The 21,541-nt window shown below is 38.0% G+C and overlaps 1 protein-coding gene and 2 pseudogenes across 1 annotated transcript; 2 read left to right on the top strand and 1 right to left on the bottom strand.

Annotated features, from left to right (window-relative positions):
* The first annotated feature begins 5,725 nt into the window (after nt 1-5,725).
* Nucleotides 5,726-13,169, top strand: LOC140813289 (uncharacterized; annotated as a pseudogene).
* Nucleotides 13,170-13,944: 775 nt separating this feature from the next.
* On the bottom strand, nt 13,945-17,066 carry LOC140813325 (synaptotagmin-3-like; annotated as a pseudogene).
* A 514-nt stretch (nt 17,067-17,580) lies between these two features.
* Nucleotides 17,581-20,143, top strand: LOC140812401 (protein FAR1-RELATED SEQUENCE 5-like). The gene is made up of 2 exons (XM_073170655.1): nt 17,581-19,968; nt 20,068-20,143. Exons 1-2 carry the CDS (start codon nt 18,773-18,775, stop codon nt 20,141-20,143), a joined length of 1,272 nt encoding a protein of 423 aa, XP_073026756.1. The 5' UTR covers nt 17,581-18,772.
* Nucleotides 20,144-21,541: the final 1,398 nt, after the last annotated feature.

Here is a 21,541-nt window from a genome sequence, read left to right as displayed (position 1 = left end):
ATAAATACCCTGGTTTGCTTATTACTAAGGCATTCATATACATTCACTTGCAAACGAAATACTCGCTCTCTTCATAAAATATTGACTTGAGCATCAGAACCACGTCGGAAATCATCTGTCGCTCCACTAACGATCTCTATTGTTTTATGCGTGCAGATATTTCCAAAGCTAGGGAAAACTTTATCTTGAAAGAATACAATCCGACTTGGTGCAATTGTCCACCTATCTCACACCCAATTTACCTGGTCTCATCATTAGCGTCGTATGTGGGAATCAAATCTAAGATGAAGATATTGTTTCCACTCGAAAATTAGCCCGGAGAGACACTTCCAGAAGGGAATTCTCATATTCAGAGGTTCCCCAAGGATATCCACCCCAACAAACTTTCATGGTCAATCCGGAACAATTAACTCAATGGATAACAACAGTTGTTCAGAAGGCTATGGCAGAGAAGATACCTCCTAGCATTAGTCGAGCACGCCGTGAGGAAGGACCTAGGGAGAAATCTCCTTCCCAAGATGGACTGGAGAATGAAAAATAGGAGAGTTCCTAAGAAGGGTCCAATGCTATTACTGTGGCCGAAGAATTAGAAGATCTAAGACAAAAATTGAAGAAGCTAGAGGGACAGGCCATGTCCTCTTGGACTCCCCAAGTTCAATCAAGAGGGTGTCCTTTCTCCACTCGCAGAGTCAATGAGCCCTTGACAACTCACTATAAATATGGGGACTCAAACCTAATCCATCTTCTTAATCATTATTAGGATCATTTAATTAATTTGGGTCTAAATTTTTTTTAAAAAAATACAAATTCGGAAACGTAAAGTAATCACTCTGATAAAGATATCAACATAACGTACAGATCATGTACAACATATGTTTAACATATGTACAAGTGTCATATCTTTAAAAGTTTACAATCATAAAATCACCTAATAATTAAATTAGGCTTATAAAATGCTAAAAATTAACTAAATCTTTTAAAATGCCCCATCCTTAACTTAAAATAGAATACCACATTTTAAAAATCGCCAAAATCTTCGTCGGTCTCTTTTCCTCGATCCCGCATCGAATAATTGCCTGAAACATGAAGCTCAAGAAAACATTTTAACGTGCATAACATAAACATAAATAATTTATAATAATTAAATTTCATAAATCATGCATTGCTAAAATACATTTAAACTTAAACAAGAAATTTAAATAAATGCATGGGTTTTACGTGTACTGAATTTGGGCTCTACAGATATGATCCACGGAATCATCTGGAGAATCAGAGTGGTGAGCAGCCTCTACCTCTTTCTAGTTATCTACTCTGGTAGAACCTCATAGTACGACCACCTCCACCGCCTCAGATACTTGAGTCTCAGTGGCTGCTTTCTGGACCGGCAGCTTCTTCTCGGTAGCAGCTTTCCGCCCGTTTTTTCTCCTCAGTTGCTCGTCTTTTGGCGAATGCCTCTTGCATCTCTGAGTTGTCTGATAGCAAAAAAATGGAAAAAATAATATTAGAATAAGTGTGAAGTCAAAAAAATGGAAAAAATAATATTAGAATACTATGTTGAGCACCCGAGCGAGAAGCCATTGCCTCGATCACCATGTCTAAAGGTTCCTCTGCCTGGGCACTCAACCGTAAGCCAACAAGTTCTCTTCAGTTAGAAGGAGAGAAGAGGAAAACTTCTTCCCTTCCACGAGCTCCTGACTTCAGATAAAAGGCTCCTCAAACTTATAAGCCCGGGGAAGATCAGGCTGAGTAGGGAGGATGGGCAGGAAGCTAGTCAAACACTGAGGAGGAGAGGGAAGGGTGATGTAGAAGAACCTGCATTTCCATCCCTTTAGTGAAGAAGGAATATCATAAAGGAACCGACTTCTCATACGGGGAAACAAAGAAAAGGCATTGTCCCCAAACCCGCAGACAAAGAAATAATGGAGGACAAGGTGGATAATGAGAAGGTTGTGCATTTTGAAGAGAATGTAAGTGACGACTATTATGCTAAAAGAGTTGGGTGAAGTTGGTTTATGGGGACTCCGAAAAAATGGGCCACTTTGATGAAGAAAGAGGGATGGGAAATATAAGACCATTACGTATTTGGTCTTTAAAAAAAATTAAAGAAACCCTCGGGGGGATGATCAGCCCGATTGGAGGGACAAGAGAGCCTGATTTGGAAAGAGGAAAGAATAGTTCCTAGAACTCTAAGATCTTCCTCAGCCCCGAGGCGAAGGATTATTTCCATGGTGGAAAACCAGGCGGCTCTCAGGGTATCAGATAAAGGTGAGCTGGGAGCTCGAGCTTTGCCCTTATCCTTTTTAGAAGCTCGGGAGGTGCCGATGTTGGGGGGTTTGTGTTTTTGTTTTGTTTTTTTCGAGATACGGGGGGAGGTAGGTTTCTTCACAAAAGGGGATGGTGAATCAAACCATGCCGCTACAAACTTATACTCAGGTGAGCCACATATATACGCTCTAGAAGTAGAAGAAGTGGAGTCTGACATATTTCTAAGAAACCGAAAGAGAAAGCCTACTTTGGTTATTTAGTGATTTTAAGATTTTTAAAACTTTTGAGATTTATCAATTGGGTATTTTAAAATTTTAAAGTGAATTAACATTTTTTTAGCATTTAAACTAGCATTTTTAGTAGCAATTTAATTAGAATTTTTTTTATTTAGCATGTTAATTGGGTGATTAAACATTTTAACCCCTAATTATACCTATAACTCACGCGCGCGCACACACACACACACTTCGGCTATCACATATACACACATTCTCCTTGCTCTTCATTCTTATTTTTTAAAATAAAACTTAGGGTTATTGAGTTCTCTCAGCAGCCGCCCCTCTCCTCTGTATTTTCCAGCAAGTTTTCGTCTCTTTTCTTGAAAGAAATCGTGCCACGTTCGTCCTGGATCAACCCTCGCATCTTTCCCGCTTCGGTGCCGTCGTTTCGGTAACATTAAATATCAAAAGACATGTATATTCTTTCGTTTATGCATCGATATCATCATAGTATTTGTTTTTATATTTATTATGTGTAAAAATTCATGTATGTTGTACAAAGTTGAGCAAAAATTGGTTGGATCGATTTTGAAACGAATTTAGATCTGAAAACTCAAAATTTGCTGTCATTTTAAATACTGAAAATTTTCGGTCAATTTTCTGGAAAAACTTTCAACATATAAAACTTAGAACTTTTTGATATCTTTGATTGGATAGTAAATTCGAAATATTTGGATAATATTTGAAACATATCTCTACGGAAAATGATGTTATGTATGCTCAAGTATGTATGATGCAAATATGTTTAGGAAAATTTTTATGATGATGGCACGTCAACGTTTATGCTACTACGTCCATGTTTCAAGTATGTTTATGCTATTACGTTCAAGTTTCAAGTATATACGCTCTATTTTAAAGACGCATGTGTTTTTATTATGTATTACTTGTTATATCCAGTTTATACATGTTGAGTCTTTAGACTCACTAGACTTGATCGATACAAGTGAGGATGACTTTGAGGAGATGAAGGGTGGGGACTAATGAGCCGTCTTGGACTGCGCAGGAGGCTAAACCCGAGGATCGCCCATGTTTTAAGATTTTATGCAAGACGATTTTAATACTCTGATTTCACGCTAAGGTTTACGATGTTTAAACAAGTGTTTTTCTTAGGCAAACTTTGTTGGTGATATTTTCATTGCAAAAATTTTGGATGAACAGTTCATGGATGACCATAATTTGAAATTTTATTTTATATTTAAGAAAATTTTTATTTTTTCGCAAATTTTAAAATAGTTTAAAAGTACGGTACGTTACAGTAATGGTTTGAACTCATGTTAGTACGTGCAGCAGTGGCCCCAAGCGAGATCCAACGAATCCCTCAACGCCAAGCAAGTATGTTCGACGTGCAAAAGAAAATATTTTTATGTTTTTGAGGTATGCTAAATGTCTTGTGACCAAATTATGAACGAGTTTGGAAGTCGGTGAACGTGGCCGAGGACTTCTCCACCCCGGTAAAGCATGACCGGGTTTTGATCAGGATTGGAAAGCGGTAAAGCATGACTAGGGACCAATCCACCCGGTAAAGCATGACCGAATATCTCATGTATGTGGAAGTGGATTTTCCCTGTCAGCCCAGTACTGTAGTTTAGTCTGATCAGGTACATTTATGTATAGGTCACTTGCTTTGAACATATCTCTACGCAAAATGATATTATGTAAGCTCAAGTATGTATGATGCAAGTATGTTTAAGAAAAGTTTTATGATGATGGCACGTCTACGTTTATGCTACTACGTTCAAGTTTCAAGTATGTTTACGCTATTACGTTCAAGTTTCAAGTATGTAAGCCCTACTTTAAAGATGCATGTAGTTTTATTATGTAGTACTTGCTATCTCCAGTTCATACATGTTGAGTCTTTAGACTCACTAGACTTGATCGATGCAGGTGAGGATGAATTTGAGGAGACGAGGGGTGGGGACCAATGAGGCTTGGATTGCGCAGGAGGCTAAACCCGAGGACCGCCCACATTTTAAGATTTTATTCATGACGATTTTTAATACTCTGATTTCATGAAGTGGTTTATGATGTTTAAACGATTATTAATTTTGACAAACTTGATTTTGGTTGTTTTTATTGCAAATGTTTTTAGACGAGCAAGTTATTTTAATGCAATTTTGAAAGTTTATTTTATATTTAAGAAAATTTTATTTTTCCGTAAACTTTAAATAGTTTAAAAGTACGGTACGTTACAATTCGTACATGGTTTTTTTCAATGTCAAAGTGATCCCAAACTTTGCTTCGCTTTGCTTGGCCTGTCGTCGTGTTCGTCATAATGTTGCTTTCTCTGGCGGATGATGACGATTGAAAATTCCCACCACCTTCATTGGGACGTTCCGCGACATGTTCTTCCTCGTGACTAGGTTCGAAGTCTTCGAAATCAAGAATGTAGGATAAATCTTCACCAAAATCTAAATTGCGGTTTGAAGACGACGCCATTGAAAATATATTTAATAAGTATATATAATGAATAATAACAACATAACAATTGTGCTGAAAATATTAAAAAGAGATTGATTGCAAATAAATATAGAATGTGATTGTTGGGTAAACATAATGAAAAACAAGCACGTATTAGAGAGGCAAAAAAAAATATTTGCAAATTTACCCCAAAAATATTTGCAATTTGGCCTTCAAAAATATCCGTTGGGCAACTGTTGCCCAACGGATATGTCCATATTTTTTTTAATTTTTAATTATTTTATTATTATTTTTAAAAAATAAAAAAAATTCGGTTTGGGATCCGGTTTCGGTTCAGATTTTTCGGATCCAGTTCCAGAACCGGATCCAGAACCGTTTTTGGACGATTTTTTTTATAAAGAATCGGTCCACTCTATTTAAATATGGTTTTGGACCGATTCCGGAACTGGTATGGAAGAATTGGTTCTGGTTCTGGGTTTTTCGAGTAAGTTCTGAGCCGAACTGACCCATTAAGCATGTCTAATTAATATATAATACTTATTTTAATTATAATTTTATCTTAATATGTAGTTTATGAAAAATTAATTTGATTAAATATTATTGAAAATTAATTACTTTTATAAAGTTAAAAAAACCGTATGTGAATTTTGTTTAAAAATAATAATTACTTGAAAGTGTTTTTTTTTTAAATATATATATATATTAAAAAATGACACGGGCCCGCTTGTAGGTAGAAAAAAGAGTGAACCCAGCAGCATCGAATTATGTGTTGGCTTTTCAATGGTATCAAAACCCAGCACTGCATACACCTTTACGTCTCTCGGTTTTTGCTAAAAAGTGAGTCTTGGGCTTCTTGGGTGGGTTTCTGGTGCATCGTTGCAGCCGACTGCGCCACCGGTGGGATAGGGTTCTGCGGCTATCACCAGTGCGCGCGCAACGCCAAATCGAGGAAGGGTTCTGCGGCTATTTTGCGTCTTGGCAAACCCTAATTTGTTTTGTTATGGAAGGTATAGAGCCGTGGTTCTGATGCCATGGCGATTTGAGTGGAGAAAACATGGGTAAGGAACTAGTATTTATCGTCATTCATCGGTTAAAGAAGTGTAATATAAATAGGATAAAAAAGAGTAATTGATGGAATGATTCCGGCCTAAATAATTTTGAAAGATACAAATTTTAAGAAAATATGGGAATCCCTAAAATATTGGCACTCTTTGTGCCTTTTTAAGAGATGAGACTATAGATTATTTGAATTCCAGTTTGATACTTGCACATGCTAAGTTTTGTGGTCTTCTGACAGCTTTTGGACAATCACCCAGCAGTCTATTTTGGTCACAGCCAGCTTTTGGCGAGAATAGTAATGCTAGTGACAATCCTTTTGCTCCTAAGCCCATTGGAAGCACGAGCCCTTTTGGTTCGCATACCGGAGGTTCCATCTTTGGGGGCATGTCTACTGGTGTATTTGGTGCTCAATCTTCTTCTCCTTTAGGTTCGACTTTTGTGTTCGGTGCTTCTTCGTCACCTGCTTTTGGAAGTTCAACCCCTGCATTTGGTGTTTCCTCGGGCTCGGCTTTTGGAAACTCGATTTCTGCATTTGGTGGTAAGCGCATCAATACCCACCTATGAAATTGTTTCATCAGCTTATAGATTTGGTTTTTATTACATTGATATATTTTCTAAACACAACAAAAACAATGTCATTAATTGATCACTGCGATCTGAGTTGGTCTGGTTCCTGTTGATATGTGATGGTCGTGTCTCCCATATTTTAGTGAGTAAATAGAAATTTAGTGGGAGGGGGAAGGAAACGAGGTTGAGGTTGGAGGAGTTGACGCCTAGTCATTATTTCTCTCAATAGATGAGTTCATGGGATATGAGTAGACATGACCAATTGCTTCCAAGTTTTGCCTTATATGCTATAGGCAAGCTTTGTTTGTACATCTCAGAGAATGGTATGCGCTTTAGCTAAAAATATCTAAGTCCATTGTTTTTAAGAATACCCAAAATCTAGTTTCATTACATGGAAAACTTAAGGAGTCGTTATTCTTAGTTTGAACTTCATCGTCAATAGATGTTTGCTTTGTGATAAATGATTAAAAACGTACTTGCTAAAATTATGGAAAATTCTAACAATGAATTTAGAATTTTTGTAAAAATAGTGTACTTATTAAATACATGAATCACAACTGCGAGTAAGCAATATAACTGAATTGACAATTACATGTAACTTCAAGTGTAATATTCTTATGTGAAACACATCAATTGTAAAAATTATTGCATAGGAATTTGTAACGATAGGTTTGTGATTATATATATATGTGGGTGTGTGGGTGTTCCTTATTTGCATATTTATTTTTTTAACCACATGTTCATCTCACCTCACCTTGTATAATTCAAATGACCAATCATATTCTACATCACCATCAATGTCAGTGCAATTGTTCATTCATTTTTCCCATGCTGGTCAGCTGGTCTGTGTTCATTTCAGTCAACCAAACAAATCCATGTCTTACTATGGGAACTGTTTGAATTTGTATCAACAAAAGTGTTTGTTTCGAAAATCAACGTGCCATACATACTGTAGATTTTTTGATCTTATCTAAAAGTTCTCTTTTATTATCATAGTTGAAAAAATTGTGAGGTGATCATAGTAATATTCCAATAGATCCAACACATATTTAGCATAAATCACAAAATTTGTGAAGAATCATTTTGATTTTTATGTAACCTGGGTTTCAATTCGTGTCCCAGAGACTATTTTTATATGGTAGACACTTTCAACTATGTCAAAGGAGCGTGGTTGGAATCTGGCAGACAATGGGATTCATGCCAAGATGCTTTGAATTTTTCTTTTCTTTCAACTATTGTCTTCTTATTATGCAATATGTTTTGTGTTGATAATATAGGTTCTGGGTTACACGGTCAGAAACCGAGTTTTGGTGGTTTTGGATCTGATACAACTCAAACAAGTCCATTTGGAAGCTCATTTCAACAAAGACAACCAGCTTTGGGCATCAATCTGTTTGGTTCCTCAACACCATTTGGTGCTCCTAGTCAGCCTGCATTTGGTTCATCAAGTTGTCCTGCATTTGGCGCTCCAAGTACACCTGCCTTCGGTGCAACCTGCAGTCCGACTTATGGTTCTACTGCAAGCCCTACATTTGGTAACACAAGTGGTGGGTTTGGTGTGTCGACTTCTCCTTTCGGATCAAGTACGCCAGCATTTGGTACTTCTAGCACTCCAGAATTTGGTTCCACAACTCCTGCTTTTGGCGCGACGAAAACTCCTGATTTTGGCGCGACGACAACTCCTGCTTTTGGCACGAGGACACCTCCTGCTTTTGGTGCAACACCTCCTGCTTTTGGTGCCTCAACATCTCCTGCTTTTGGTTCCTCAAAAACTCCTGCTTTCGGTGCGTCAAGTACTCCTTTTGCTGTTGGATCCAGTCCAGCATTTGGTCAATCAACTGCTGTATTTGGAAGTATCCCATTTGGATCTTTATCCTTAGGAGTTCAAAATGCTTCTTTCAGTAAGTTGCTTTCATGTGCTCTGATGGCAGGTTTCTGGAATTAAGTATATTATTTAGCTCAAATGTGCTAATGAAGTTTAGTGTTTTAGAATCGTTATGGTTGTAACTGATCTTTTGCTTTCATGCAACTCCTATGCAGGAGCACAAACTACAACCTCAACTTTCGGTGGCACTGGTTTTGGCCAGTCTGTTTTAGGAGGGCAACGAGGGGGAACTAGATTAGCTCCCTACTCATCAACTCCTGAGACAGATGGAGCCACTGGTACACAGCCTGCTGGCAAACTAGAATCTATTTCAGCCAAGCCAGTCTACGAGGATAAAAGCCACGAAGAACTTAGATGGGAGGACTACCAGTTAGGAGATAAAGGTACTCATGTCAGACACTTGTTGACATCTTGAATCCCTAAAAACCTTGTTACGTCCATTGTCGATAAATTTTTTCTTATTAAAACAAGGAAGGCCAGCTCCTGCTGGACAGTTTACTACCGCCCTTGGATTTGGTACCTCAAGTTTTGGCTCGGCAACTGCTGCTGCATTCCCTCATTCGTCTGCCACCCCTTTTTCATCCACAACACCTTTCAATCCATTTGTGTCCCAGAACCTTTTTTTATATGGTAGACAATTTTTTTATACAAGAAATGATATTATATTAGAAGATTAAAATATAATAGTTACCAAAAGCAGACAAGAAATCCACAAGGGAAGAGAAGAATGTAAAATCACTAATCATGTCAACAACAGATATAACTCCAATTCCATCACTAAATCTGAAATCGAGGAATTCTTAAACTCTGAATGTTTTATGATTCCCGATCCAGATATGGTTTGAATCTGGCAGACAATGGGATTCATGACAAGATGCTTTGAATTTTTCTTTTCATTCAACTCGTCTTCTTATTATGCAATATGTTTTGCGTTGATAATATAGGTTCTGGGGTATTCGGCCAGAAACCGAGTTTTGGATCTAATACAACTCAAACAAGTCCATTTGGAAGCTCATTTCAACAAACACAACCAGCTTTTGGCAGCAATCTGTTTGGTTCCTCAACACCATTTAGTGCTCCTAGTCAGCCTGCATTTGGTTCATCAAGTAGTCCTGCATTTGGCGCTCCAAGTACACCTGCCTTCGTTGTCACCAGCAGTCCAACCTTTGGTTCTACTGCCAGCCCTACATTTGGTAGCACAAGTGGTGGGTTTGGTGTGTTGACTTCTCTTTTCGGATCAAGTACTCTGGCATTTGGTACGTCTAGCACTCCAGCCTTTGGTTCCACAACTCCTGTTCTCGGTGCGACGACATCTCCTGCTTTTGTCACGACGACATCTCCTGCTTTTGGCACAACGACACCTCTTGCTTTTGGTTCAACACCTCTTGCTTTTGTTGCCTCAACAAGTCCTGCTTTTTGTTCCTCAACAAGTCCTGCTTTTGGTGCTTCAAGTACTCCTTTTACGGTTGGATCCAGCCCAGCATTTGGTCAATCAACTGCTGTATTTGGAAGTACCCCATTTGGAACATCATCCTTAGTAGTTCGAAATGCTTCTTTCGGTAAGTTGCTTTCATGATCTTTGATGGCAGGTTTCTGGAATTAAGTATATTATTTAGCTCAAATGCGCTAATGAATTTTAGTGTTTTGGAATCGTTATGGCTGTAACTGATCTTTTGCTTTCATGCAACTTCTATGCAGGAGCACAAACTACAACCTCTACTTTTGGCGGCTCTGGTTTTGGCCAGTCTGCTTTAGGAGGGCAACGAGGGGGAACTAAATTATCTCCCTACTCATCAACTCCTGATACAGATGGAGCCACTGGTACACAGACTACCGGCAAACTAGAATCTATTTCAGCCAAGCCAGTCTACGAGGATAAAAGCCACGAAGAACTTAGATGGGAGGACTACCAGTTAGGAGATAAAGGTACTCATGTCAGACACTTGTTGACATCTTGATCCCTAAAAAACTTGTTACGACCATTGTCGATAATTTTTTTCTTATTAAAACAAGGAGGGCCAGCTCCTGCTGGACAGTCTACTACCGCACTTGGATTTGGTACCTCAAGTTTTGGCTCGGCAACTGCACCTGCATTCCCTCATTCCTCTGCTACCCTTTTTTCATCCACAACACCTTCCAATCCATTCGTGTCCCAGAGCCTTTTTTTTTTATGATAGACACTTTCAACTATGTCAAAGGAGCATTGGTTTGAATCTGGCAGACAATGGGATTCATGCCAAGATGCTTTGAATTTTTCTTTTCTTTCAACTATTGTCTTCTTATTATGCAATATGTTTTGTGTTGAAAATATAGGTACTGGGGTATTCGGTCAGAAACCGAGTTTTGGTGGTTTTGGATCTAATACAACTCAAACAAGTCCATTTGGAAGCTCATTTCAACAAACACAACCAGCTTTTTGCAGCAATCTGTTTGGTTCCTCGACACCATTTGGTGCTCCTAGTCAGCCTGCATTTGGTTCATCAAGTACTCCTGCAATTGGCGCTCCAAGTACACCTTCCTTCGGTGCTACCAGCAGTCCGGCCTTTGGTTCTACTGCAAGCCCTACCTTTGGTAGCACAAGTTGTGGGTTTTGTGTGTCGATTTCTCCTTTCGGATCAAGTACTTCGGCATTTGGTACTTCTAGCACTCCAGAATTTTGTTCCACAGCTCCAGCTTTCGACGCGACGACAACTCCTGCTTTTTGCACGATGACAAATCCTGCTTTTGGTGCAACACCTCCTGCTTTTGTTGCCTCTACAACTCTTGTTTTTGGTTCCTCAACAACTCCTGCTTTCGGTGGTTCAAATCATTTTACTGTTGAATCTAGTCAGCGTTGTAAAATTTGGCTTAGGCGGATGCATAGGCGCTAGGCGCCTGCTGACCGCAACGAAAATGTGCTAGTCGGCCAGCCTAGGCGGTGGTATGGGGAAGTAGTGGGAAGAACAATTGTACCGGTTAGGGGCTCCAACTTTTGAAACTACAGCCACAGCCATGATGAGATTCTAGCATGATATTTGGAACGGATGGCAGATGAAGGGTGTGATGAGGCTTTCTAATTGGAAGGGAATGAATGGGAATGACAGTATGGCAGCTAGGGTTGATAAAATCAATTTTTTTAATTGTGGGCCAGTTAATGGACAACCCATCGACTTATAAATGAGCCTAGTCCTCAATAACTAAAATTTGTAACATCTTTCCTTAACTAAAATTTGAAACACCTTTCCTATTTTTTTTTTTAAAATCATAATCACACATTTCTTATTTTTTATCATGCTTTCGCCTAGGCGGCCTAGGCGCTCGTCTAGCGTCCGACTAGCGCCTAGCGAATTTTAGAACCTTGGTTCCAGTCCAGCATTTGGTCAAACAATTGCTGTATTTGGAAGTACCCCATTTGGAACATCATCCTCAGGAGTTCAAAATGCTTCTCTCGGTAAGTTGTTCTCATGTTCTCTGATGGCAGGTTTCTGGAATTAATATATTATTTAGCCAAATGCGCTAATAATGTTTAGTGTTTTGGAATCGTTATGGCTGTAACTGATATTTTGCTTTCATGCAACTCCTATGCAGGAGCACAAACTACAACCTCAACTTTCGGTGGCTCTGGTTTTGGCCAGTCTGCTTAGGAGGGCAACAAGGGGGAACTAGATTAGCTCCCTACTCATCAACTCCTGAGACAGATGGAGTCACTGGTACGCAGCCTACCTGCAAACTAGAATTTATTTCAGCCATGCCAGTCTACAAGGATAAAAGCCACGAAGAACTTAGATGGGAGGACTACCAGTTAGGAGATGAAGGTAATCTTGTCAGACACTTGTTGACATCTTGAATCCCTAAAAAACTTGTTACATCCGTTGTCGATAATTTTTTTCTTATTAAAACCAGGAGGGCCAGCTCCTGCTGGACAGTCTACTACCGCACTTGGATTTGGTTCCTCAACTGCGTTCCGTCATTCCTCTGCTACCCCTTTTTCATCCACAGCACCTTCCTCCAAAAACCTCCCCAGTTTTTAGCAGCTCAGGGTTTGGATCTTCGTCCTCCACATTTGGTTTTTCCGTTTTGGAACGTTGAATACATTTGGTTCTTTCCCATTAACACCAGCAACATCCTTCTTATTTGGATCTACTGCTCAAACATTTGGAGTTGGTACCTCCCCTTATATTTTTGGCAACTCCAGCACATCAGCTTTTGGATCCCCATCTATCTTTGGCCTGACATCATCACAGGGAACCTCATCTGCATTTAATAATGGCCCGGGCTTTGCCAACACTCCTTCCCATTATTCCAGTCAAATATATCTATGCTAACACCAGCAAGTTCTCCATTTGCACAGACCTCTTCTGTGCATGGCCAAACTGCCCCTGGGCTTAGTCAAACAAATCTGTTTAGTAAACCCTCAACTAGTTTTGGTGGAAATATGTTCTCAAGCACACCATCACTTCGAAGTGACATCAACTCTATGGGATTTGGCCAAACAACTAGTTTTGGTGGAAATGTGTGTGTACCTTAGATTCGCAGTGTTCCTTTTTCAATGGGATCAATTGAAGTCAATTACAAACATTATCGTCATTAGTGATGAAGAATGTCCATAGACCCATGCCACTGTACATTTGAGGGCATATGGTAGCCCTGCCTGGTTGCATCTCATAATGTTTTTTCAAAAACTTTCTGGGTATTAAATAAGATAACTTTGTTGAGCTTGATTTGACCGGATTATAGTTTAGTTTGGGAGCTCTAGTTTAATTTATGCTGCCTTCGTATGAGCACACTTGTATGTTATGCTTGAATTTTTTATTTTTATTTTTGCCTGTGGAATTTGCATTTTAGGGTGATGTGGATGCTAAAAATGCATTCAATTGGTTCGAGATATTTCTAATAGATGGGTAATCAGAACTTGATTTTATACCCAAGTTATCTCCACGTGCATTTGTGAGTAAGATTTTTTGCCCAGGAATCCTAGATTTACATGGCATTATCCAGTATATGGTTTTCAATATCCCAATGTTTCCTCGTGTGTTGAGATAATTTTTGTTTTTCAATTTTTATTATCTTTTTTTTTTTAAAATAATTATGTTATTTCTTTTTATTTGAAGCCAATACTTTCTAGTCCATTTCAATTGGCGCAACCTCCTCAGAGTTATGGTGGTTTTAGTTTTAGCAACTTAGGACAGTCTCAAGCAGGTTAATCAATATCAAGCCTTTGAATGGCCTATGACATTTTATTTGTTTTCCATGATTGCCTGAGATTCTGAGTGTTACTTTAATTGATGTCTTTGGGTATACACAGCTGGAACAAGTGGCATTGGAGGCACCCCTGGTATTTTTAGTCAGGGTGCATTTGGAGAACTGTATGTCAAAATTTCCTTCATATTTTGGTTCAAAACCTGGTTACAATCAATTATCTGTACTTGATGAGAACTGGAACAATCATGAGATAAAATAATACGATAAAAGGAAAGATTATGGTCTCATATATTATGGGATTTAAATCAATCAATCTCTTGAATCATAAGATCATGATCTTCCTGGATTTATCAACACTTTCCCTCAAGTTGGGTGCAAAGATGGTCGTCATGCCCAACTTGCTGACTTGATCCTCAAAATGTGGTCTTAATAATCCCCTGGTTAAAATATCTGCAATTTGTTGCATGCTTGGCACAAATGGAATACCTCTTTTTTACCAATCTCATTGTGCTTAGTTCTGTCGTGCAAAACAAGATTATGAGCAATGCCGATGGCTGATTTGTTGTCACAATACAATTTTATTGGTAAAATTATCGGCTTCTTAATATCTTCTAAAACCTTTTTTAACCACATAATCTCACATATTCTCTTAGTCATTACTCTAAATTCGACCTCGTCACTACTTCTTCTCATTATGTTTATTTTCCTTGATAAAAAAATCTTAAAATCTTGTAAAAGTATTGGTATTTTCCAGCTAAATGATAAAAAAACAAATAACGATAATAAAACATCTAACAAATATATTGATGAGAAATTATGTGATTTTTTTTTTTTATATTCAGACTATTTTTGGAAAACAAATCTTGTTTGATTCTATCATATAGTTTTCCAACGTAATTCGACATGCATGACTCCATTCTTTGAATCTATATATCAAATGATATTTCTGGTTGATACGTCCGTTGTGAATGACATCGGAGAGGTTGATGTTAACAATAACATGTCCTAAAGATTCCTAAAACATGTAATAAATTTTTAGTTAGGAAGAAATATGAGATACGTATATCTGAACTAGTTTGAAAAATTAAGATTTGTAAGATGAGATCATAGGAATCTGGTAAATAATTATCTGAGTTTCGAATACCTTGGAATGGAAGCTGATGCTGGTGCGCTTGCTCATGACTTTTTTTATGTATCTTCTCTTCCAAGGAAAGTTCTTCGAGCAAGAACTGGAACTCTTCGTCCCACGCCGGATTACGAGTTCTCTTAATCATCTAAATAACACCAGATATTTCTCAACCGAAATTGTAAACGATAGGGTGTAAAGAGATACTTAAAAAGCAATGAAGTTCACCTTTGATTTCTTTGTTTCCCCTCGAAATATTATCAAAACGTATGGATTGTTGTGGCGTGACCCTTCTACATCATGTGCTCCTTGGACTGAGAGTAGAAGTAAGCCTACTCCGTTCGGGCTTCCATTACCAGATGCCCCATCAGTTATACGAACTTTTCTACCATATCCTTCAAGAATCCCACTAAAACTACGCAGATCTTCTCTAAAAGGTGCATATGTGTAAGCTCAAGTACGATTTGCCCTCGTTGCTCCTTGTTGTGAGGAGCAGAAATACTTGTATCTTTCAGCAATTCGAGTGTTGCCTCCATTGGCACATTTGGTGCTAGTAGTGTCAGAGGATATAGTTGAGTCCCTAATCTATCGTGAGCACCCACCTGTTAAAACGCCAAATGTCTTATTTTTAGGGCCGTGAGAGTAGATATAAGAAGAATGAGCTTACCATGTATGGTCGGTGGAAGATGTCCAAGGCTAAGATTCTTGAACTCAATCGATTGTATCTTAAATTTCCCGATATACTCTGTAAATATGGGCTCCGCTGAGCTTCTAAGTATTTTACAAATAGCCTGTACATCATAGTTTGGATAAAATAGATTCTCCGGTTAAAGCATCAGCAAGTACGGAGATGTAAAAAACCTTGTCAAGAAAGAGGGCCACATATCAGACAAAAATTTGTTTAACCAATCTACCTGCATATGACACAAAACTTTGTGACAACATTGAAAGACAAACAAAACAAAGCCTAGTAGCCTACTTTGTTACACACGCTCGACATGAAATGGAAAAATGAATACTCACTCGATCAAAATCGGGACTCTTCACCCACAGAGGAATTTCAGGCATAAGATCTTCCAACCAAGCTGTGTCGAGCTCACATGGTAGCCTGATTTCCGGATCCTAACGTCAACAATTACCCACACTCACTCATTATCCCATTTCACATTTCAAACAACCAAATGCATCTTGAGTATATTTCTTCGAATAGCCAATCGAAAATCGATTGAACCAAGAAAGACCTTTTACAACAGCTAAGATAGAACATGGGTGGGAAAGACTTAAAAACTAAAAAAAAGCATAGAAAGATTCAATAAAATTAAGCTTTTTATGACATCACATATCAATAATACACTAGCCCCCAAGAAAATAGGGTCGGGCGGGCTCACATTTACAGAAAATAATGTCATTTTTGGTAGAAGTTAATATCACATTAAGCATGATTTATAGATACTTAGACTTTATTTGCATCACAACATGATAGATGATGAACTTGAACAATGATCAAACGCTCTTCATTAAAAAAAGAGATAAAATTTCCAATTTTTCCATAATTTATAAATGATCTATTCACAATAATGAATCAGAACATAAAACTCGCTTCACATATCAACAAGAAAGAAAATATATGTATCATTGGTCAAATACAAAAGTCTACACAAGAACAAAAAACACATGGATTTGGAAGAAAACTGGTTACCGTTTGACATATAAATTTAAACCCAAGAATTTATTTTATTTTTAAAAAAAATATTATTCCCAGTAAAACAAGAAGCAAAATCAAACAAGATTACCTCAACATCTCTGGGTTCAGAATAAATAAAAATATAAAACCCAATCAAGAAACCAAGAGGAAGCCCCATCCCAAAACCAAGAACTCCCAATAAACTGCTCAGTAATCCCATCTGGTTTCTTCCTTCAACTCCGAAAAATGACCCCTCCTCGATCGTACATAAATCAAATGTAGAAGTAAGTCCAAAATTTTTTAAATAGATGAAAAAGGACAAAAATTAAAGGTAGGAGACGAGAGAAGGGGCATTGGAAAAGCAAGAAAAAGAGGGTGAAATCAATAAGAATCAGCGAAGAATATTGAAGAGGATGACGATGCTATTGATTGCCAAGGAGAGGGAGTTTAGAAATTACGAAGGGACTGAACTGAAACCGCCAAAAGGTAGACTACTAAATACAACACTTCAAATACTTCTCCAAGAGGAAAATATTGGCATACATATAAGTATAATTTAATGGTTCGTAAGAGGATATATATATATATATATATACAAAAATGTTACCCTGCACAACTTTGGTGTGTACTTCCTTGGGCTCCGCTGAGTTGGCGTCCAGGTGGCTACTATTTTTTTTTCCAATTCAATTGTGTTAATACACAAAATCAGAGAAGTAATTGTCTTCTTCTCAAAAAAAAAAGCTATCGACGCGCCCCCACTTCACCGCCCAATCTACAACCGAGGAAGAAATTCATCCACCGCCCAAGTTTTCCAATCTCCGCTGTACCAAGCAGGTATGCACCGCTAACATTTATTTTTGTTTATTTGTTGAACAAATTTATTTTTGCCACATTAATTAGGGCAAAACATCGCTTTCATGTACAAAGTAGGAGGACGGCAGAGTTGAACAGATTGAAGGAAGATTCAATCTTTTAAAAACTTATTATAGCCATGGTTTATCGTATCTGTCATGGAAGTTTTTATAATTTTTCAAAAAAATATATTTTTTTGTTACAAAAACGATCATTGTTTTTCTATATTCTTGTTTTTTTCCCACCTTTTTCATTGTTATGATTGGGTGGTTTTTGGGATGTTTTCTTTTCTATATTTTTTGTTTTCAATGGTAATACACTTTTATTGTTTTTTTAGAGTGTATTTATGTATTTGTGTGCACAAATTTATTTACTTATATCTTAATTTAAACTCCACAATTGAGATTAAAGTAATACAACAATTTTTTTTTTTTGAATAACTACAATATAATGTTCATCAAATTGTTCTAAAGTTTCATATTTCTCAGTAATGGAAGTAAATACCGGTGATGATCAGCAATTCATTCCCCAAGTTGCAGACGATCGAAAGCCAAAAATTGGGATGGAATTCGTATCATTAGAGGATGCATTTTCGTTCTATAATCAATACGCACGAGAAGCAGGATTTAGCGCAAGAATAATCAACAACAAGAAAAATAAGATAACAAATGAAGTTGTTTGGAAGAAATTTGTATGCTTTAAAGAAGGGCGTACAGACGAAATAAGGTGGAATAAACAAGAAAAAGGTGATCAACCGAAAAATGAAAGAGCTCGCGGTGAAGTTAGAACTGGATGTAAGTCAAAGATTTCAATTGTCAAGAAACAAACTGGTCCTAATTGGATTGTCAGTACATTCATGGAAAGCCATAATCATCCACTCTCGACTCCTTCGAAGGTGCATTTACTACGTTCACATCGTAATGTTTCGGCATCAAAGAAAGCATTGACTCAACAGTTTTCAGAAGCAAATGTGCCAACTTGTCAACAAATGCGATTATTGGAAATAGAGTATGGAGGACCCGAGCATGTAGGTTGCACTGAAAGAGATACTAGAAACTTTGACAAAAAGCTAAGAGATGAACAAAAGGGTATTGATGCCGAAACACTGATTGAGTTCTTTGCATTTGAGAAAGACAAGAATTCCTCTTTTTTCTTTGATTATGAGACTTATTCAGATAAAAGATTTAGCATGTGTTTTTGGGCAGATACTGTGTCAAGGAGGGCAAACAGTGTATTTGGTGATGTTGTGGTGTTTGATACGACGTATAACACTAATAAATATGGTATGATTTTCGCACCATTTGTAGGAGTTAATCATCATCATCAGACAATTGTGTTTGGTTGCGGTTTTTTAACTGACGAGAAAACTCAGTCTTTTGTTTGGTTGTTTAACAAGTTCATAGAAGCAATGTCTAAAGGTGCACCAAAACGTGATAATTACTGACCAAGATCCTGCTATGACGAAAGCCATTGCACAAGTTTTCCCTAAAACAGTGCATCGATATTGTTTGTGGCACATATTGAACAAATTCCCAGATAAATTAAACCCTATAACTTTTCGTGACTACTATCAAAGCATAAAGAATGTTATTCAAAATTCCACAACACCTGATGAATTTGAGAAAACGTGGGAAGATGTTATCAAATGTGCTAACTTGGAGCAAAATGATTGGTTGTCATTGATGTATGAACTGCGACAGAAGTGGGTGCCAATATATTTTAACCACATATTTTGTGCTGGAATGTCAAGTAGTCAGAGATCTGAAAGTTCACATGCATTTTTCAAGAGATATGTCTCTAATAAGAATTCATTGATGGATTTTATCACCCGTTTCAATAGGGCACTCCGGCACCAAAGGCACAATGAGTTAGTTGCTGACCATATTGACATGAATGAGCATCCCAAGATCAAGACAAACTGGCCAATGGAAGCTCAAATGGTTAAGGTGTATACGAAAAAAATATATGTGGAATTTCAAAGTGAAATGTGTGAGAGTCATGGTTATTATGTGCAACAAGTATCTGTAGGAGTTGAATTAGTGGTTTACAATGTGATGAATTTTCAAACTTGTTCTTCCTCCAAATCAAGGACGCTCACACACAATAAACAGTTGGATTATATATCATGTAGTTGTATGAAGTTTGAGTTTGAGGGTATACCATGCAGACATATGTTAGCTTTTTTTCGTATCAACCAAGTATTTCAATTGCCTGATAAGTATATACTCAAACGGTGGACACGAGATGCAAAGGTTGAAGCAATATATGCTATGGCTGAGCAAAATGTCATCGACGATCCAAAAATGTGTTTGATGTCAAGACACTCGAGGTTATCCTATAAAGCTTCTGTAGTAATTGATGACGCATCATTGACTGATGAAGGAACAAAATTCTTCGATGAACAATTAGATTATATTTTAAAAAAAATTAAAGAGATTAACATTAGTAGAACATTCAACAATGGAAGTCAAAAGAAGAATATCATGGATGGGGTCTCTGGTATTACCGATCCTTCTGAAGTAAGAACAAAAGGATGTGGGAAAAGGTTTAAATCATCAAAAGAGAAGTCAACCTCAAAGACCAGGCTATGTCGTGGATGCGGGCATCGAGGTGTGTCACATGACAAGCGCAACTGTCCAAATTTGCATGACAGGTATATGTTGATTAACTTTGTGTTTGTTTTATAATATTTTCACAAACCAATTAATTTCTTTAATTTTTTTTGTAAATATGACTATTTGTCATTTATCAGATCAACTGTAGATGATCATCATAACAATGATGACAACATAAATGAAGAAGATTTTGCATCGATGACTGGTACTTGAAATGCTTCATCTTTTTTAAACAAAAGTTTCGCATTAAAAGATTGGCATTAAAAAATTATTTCAAAATCTAATTTTTTTTTTTTTGAAAAGTAAGCTTGTAATTAAATTAAGATAAATTGTTCATTACAAACTCGACCAATCAATGAGGAAAATCCCCATTCAACCAAACAAAGGGTTAAGGAGACAAAGAAGCAAATTTAGCCAAATTATGAACAACGTTATTAGAAAATCTAGGCTCATAAACTATGTCAGAGATAAATTGATCTTGCACCAATAGATTGATTTCAGACGCACAGGCTCCAATATAAACTGAGGTTGTCATGTACGGCTTTGACTGCTTGCACTGCCAATACAGAGTCAGAAACAACTAGTGTAGCGTCCCAGATTCGACGACTGTTCTCACTGTACCAAGACGAGTCTTTCCAGCGTGCTTATGTCCTCACTCACACGCACCCTAGGAAACTTCCCAGGAGGTCACCCATCCCAAAATTGCCTCAAGTTAAGCACTCTTAACTTTGGAGTTCTTATGTGATGAGCTACCGAAAAGAAGATGCACATTCGTGGTATGAGTAGTACATATCAAATCTTTTAAGCCCTCTTCAACTGAACAGTCCATTACATTGAACAGTCTCAGAATCCCTCTCATTCCGGTGTGGGATCGGTTCATTCATGTTCCCTCCACCTAGAAGCCTGCCATGAGCCGCTCATTGTCCGTGCAACCTCATGGCACCGGCGATCACCCCCCGCCCTCTTCGGCCCCGGGCCTCACATGCCAACCAGCTTCCGCTTGGTTCGTCCCCGAACCACACCGTACTAATAGAGGTCAGCTAATGCACATGGGCTGTCCCGATTGGGCTTAAGTCCCCTCACGGTTATCCTATTACCCATTACTCATAGAACTTCTCCAGCCCAGGCACTGGAGTTTTTACCTCCCCAGTATTAGAACGGTACCAGGATTGCTGCCACGATCTATATAAGTCCAGGAGGTCTTGGGTTCTAATCCTGGGGAAGTAAAAACTCCAGTGCCTGGGCTGGAGAAGTTCTATGAGTAATGGGTAATGAGATAACCGTGAGGGGACTTAAGCCCAATCAGGATAGCCTCAACTGGTACCAGGATTGCTGCCAAGATCTATATAAGTCCAGGAGGTCTTGGGTTCTAATCCTGGGGAGGTAAAAGCTCCAGTGCCTGGGCTAGAGAAGTTCAATGAGTAATGGGTAACGGGATAACCGTGAGGGGACTTAAGCCCAATCGGGACAGCCCATGTGCATTACAACTAGGACATCCCGAAAGTTCTTTTCATAAACAAGTTTAACTCCTTCCCGAATAGCCAGTAGTTCACCATGGGCAACAGACAGAGGTTGAGAGATTTGCTTACCAAATACTAACAATAATTGTGG

The sequence above is a fragment of the Primulina eburnea genome, chromosome 14, assembly GCF_022965805.1.
Source record: "Primulina eburnea isolate SZY01 chromosome 14, ASM2296580v1, whole genome shotgun sequence".
Classification (NCBI taxonomy): domain Eukaryota; kingdom Viridiplantae; phylum Streptophyta; class Magnoliopsida; order Lamiales; family Gesneriaceae; genus Primulina; species Primulina eburnea.
The sequence above is the reverse complement of the archived record's forward strand: the minus strand, read 5'-3'. Positions and strand labels throughout refer to the sequence as shown.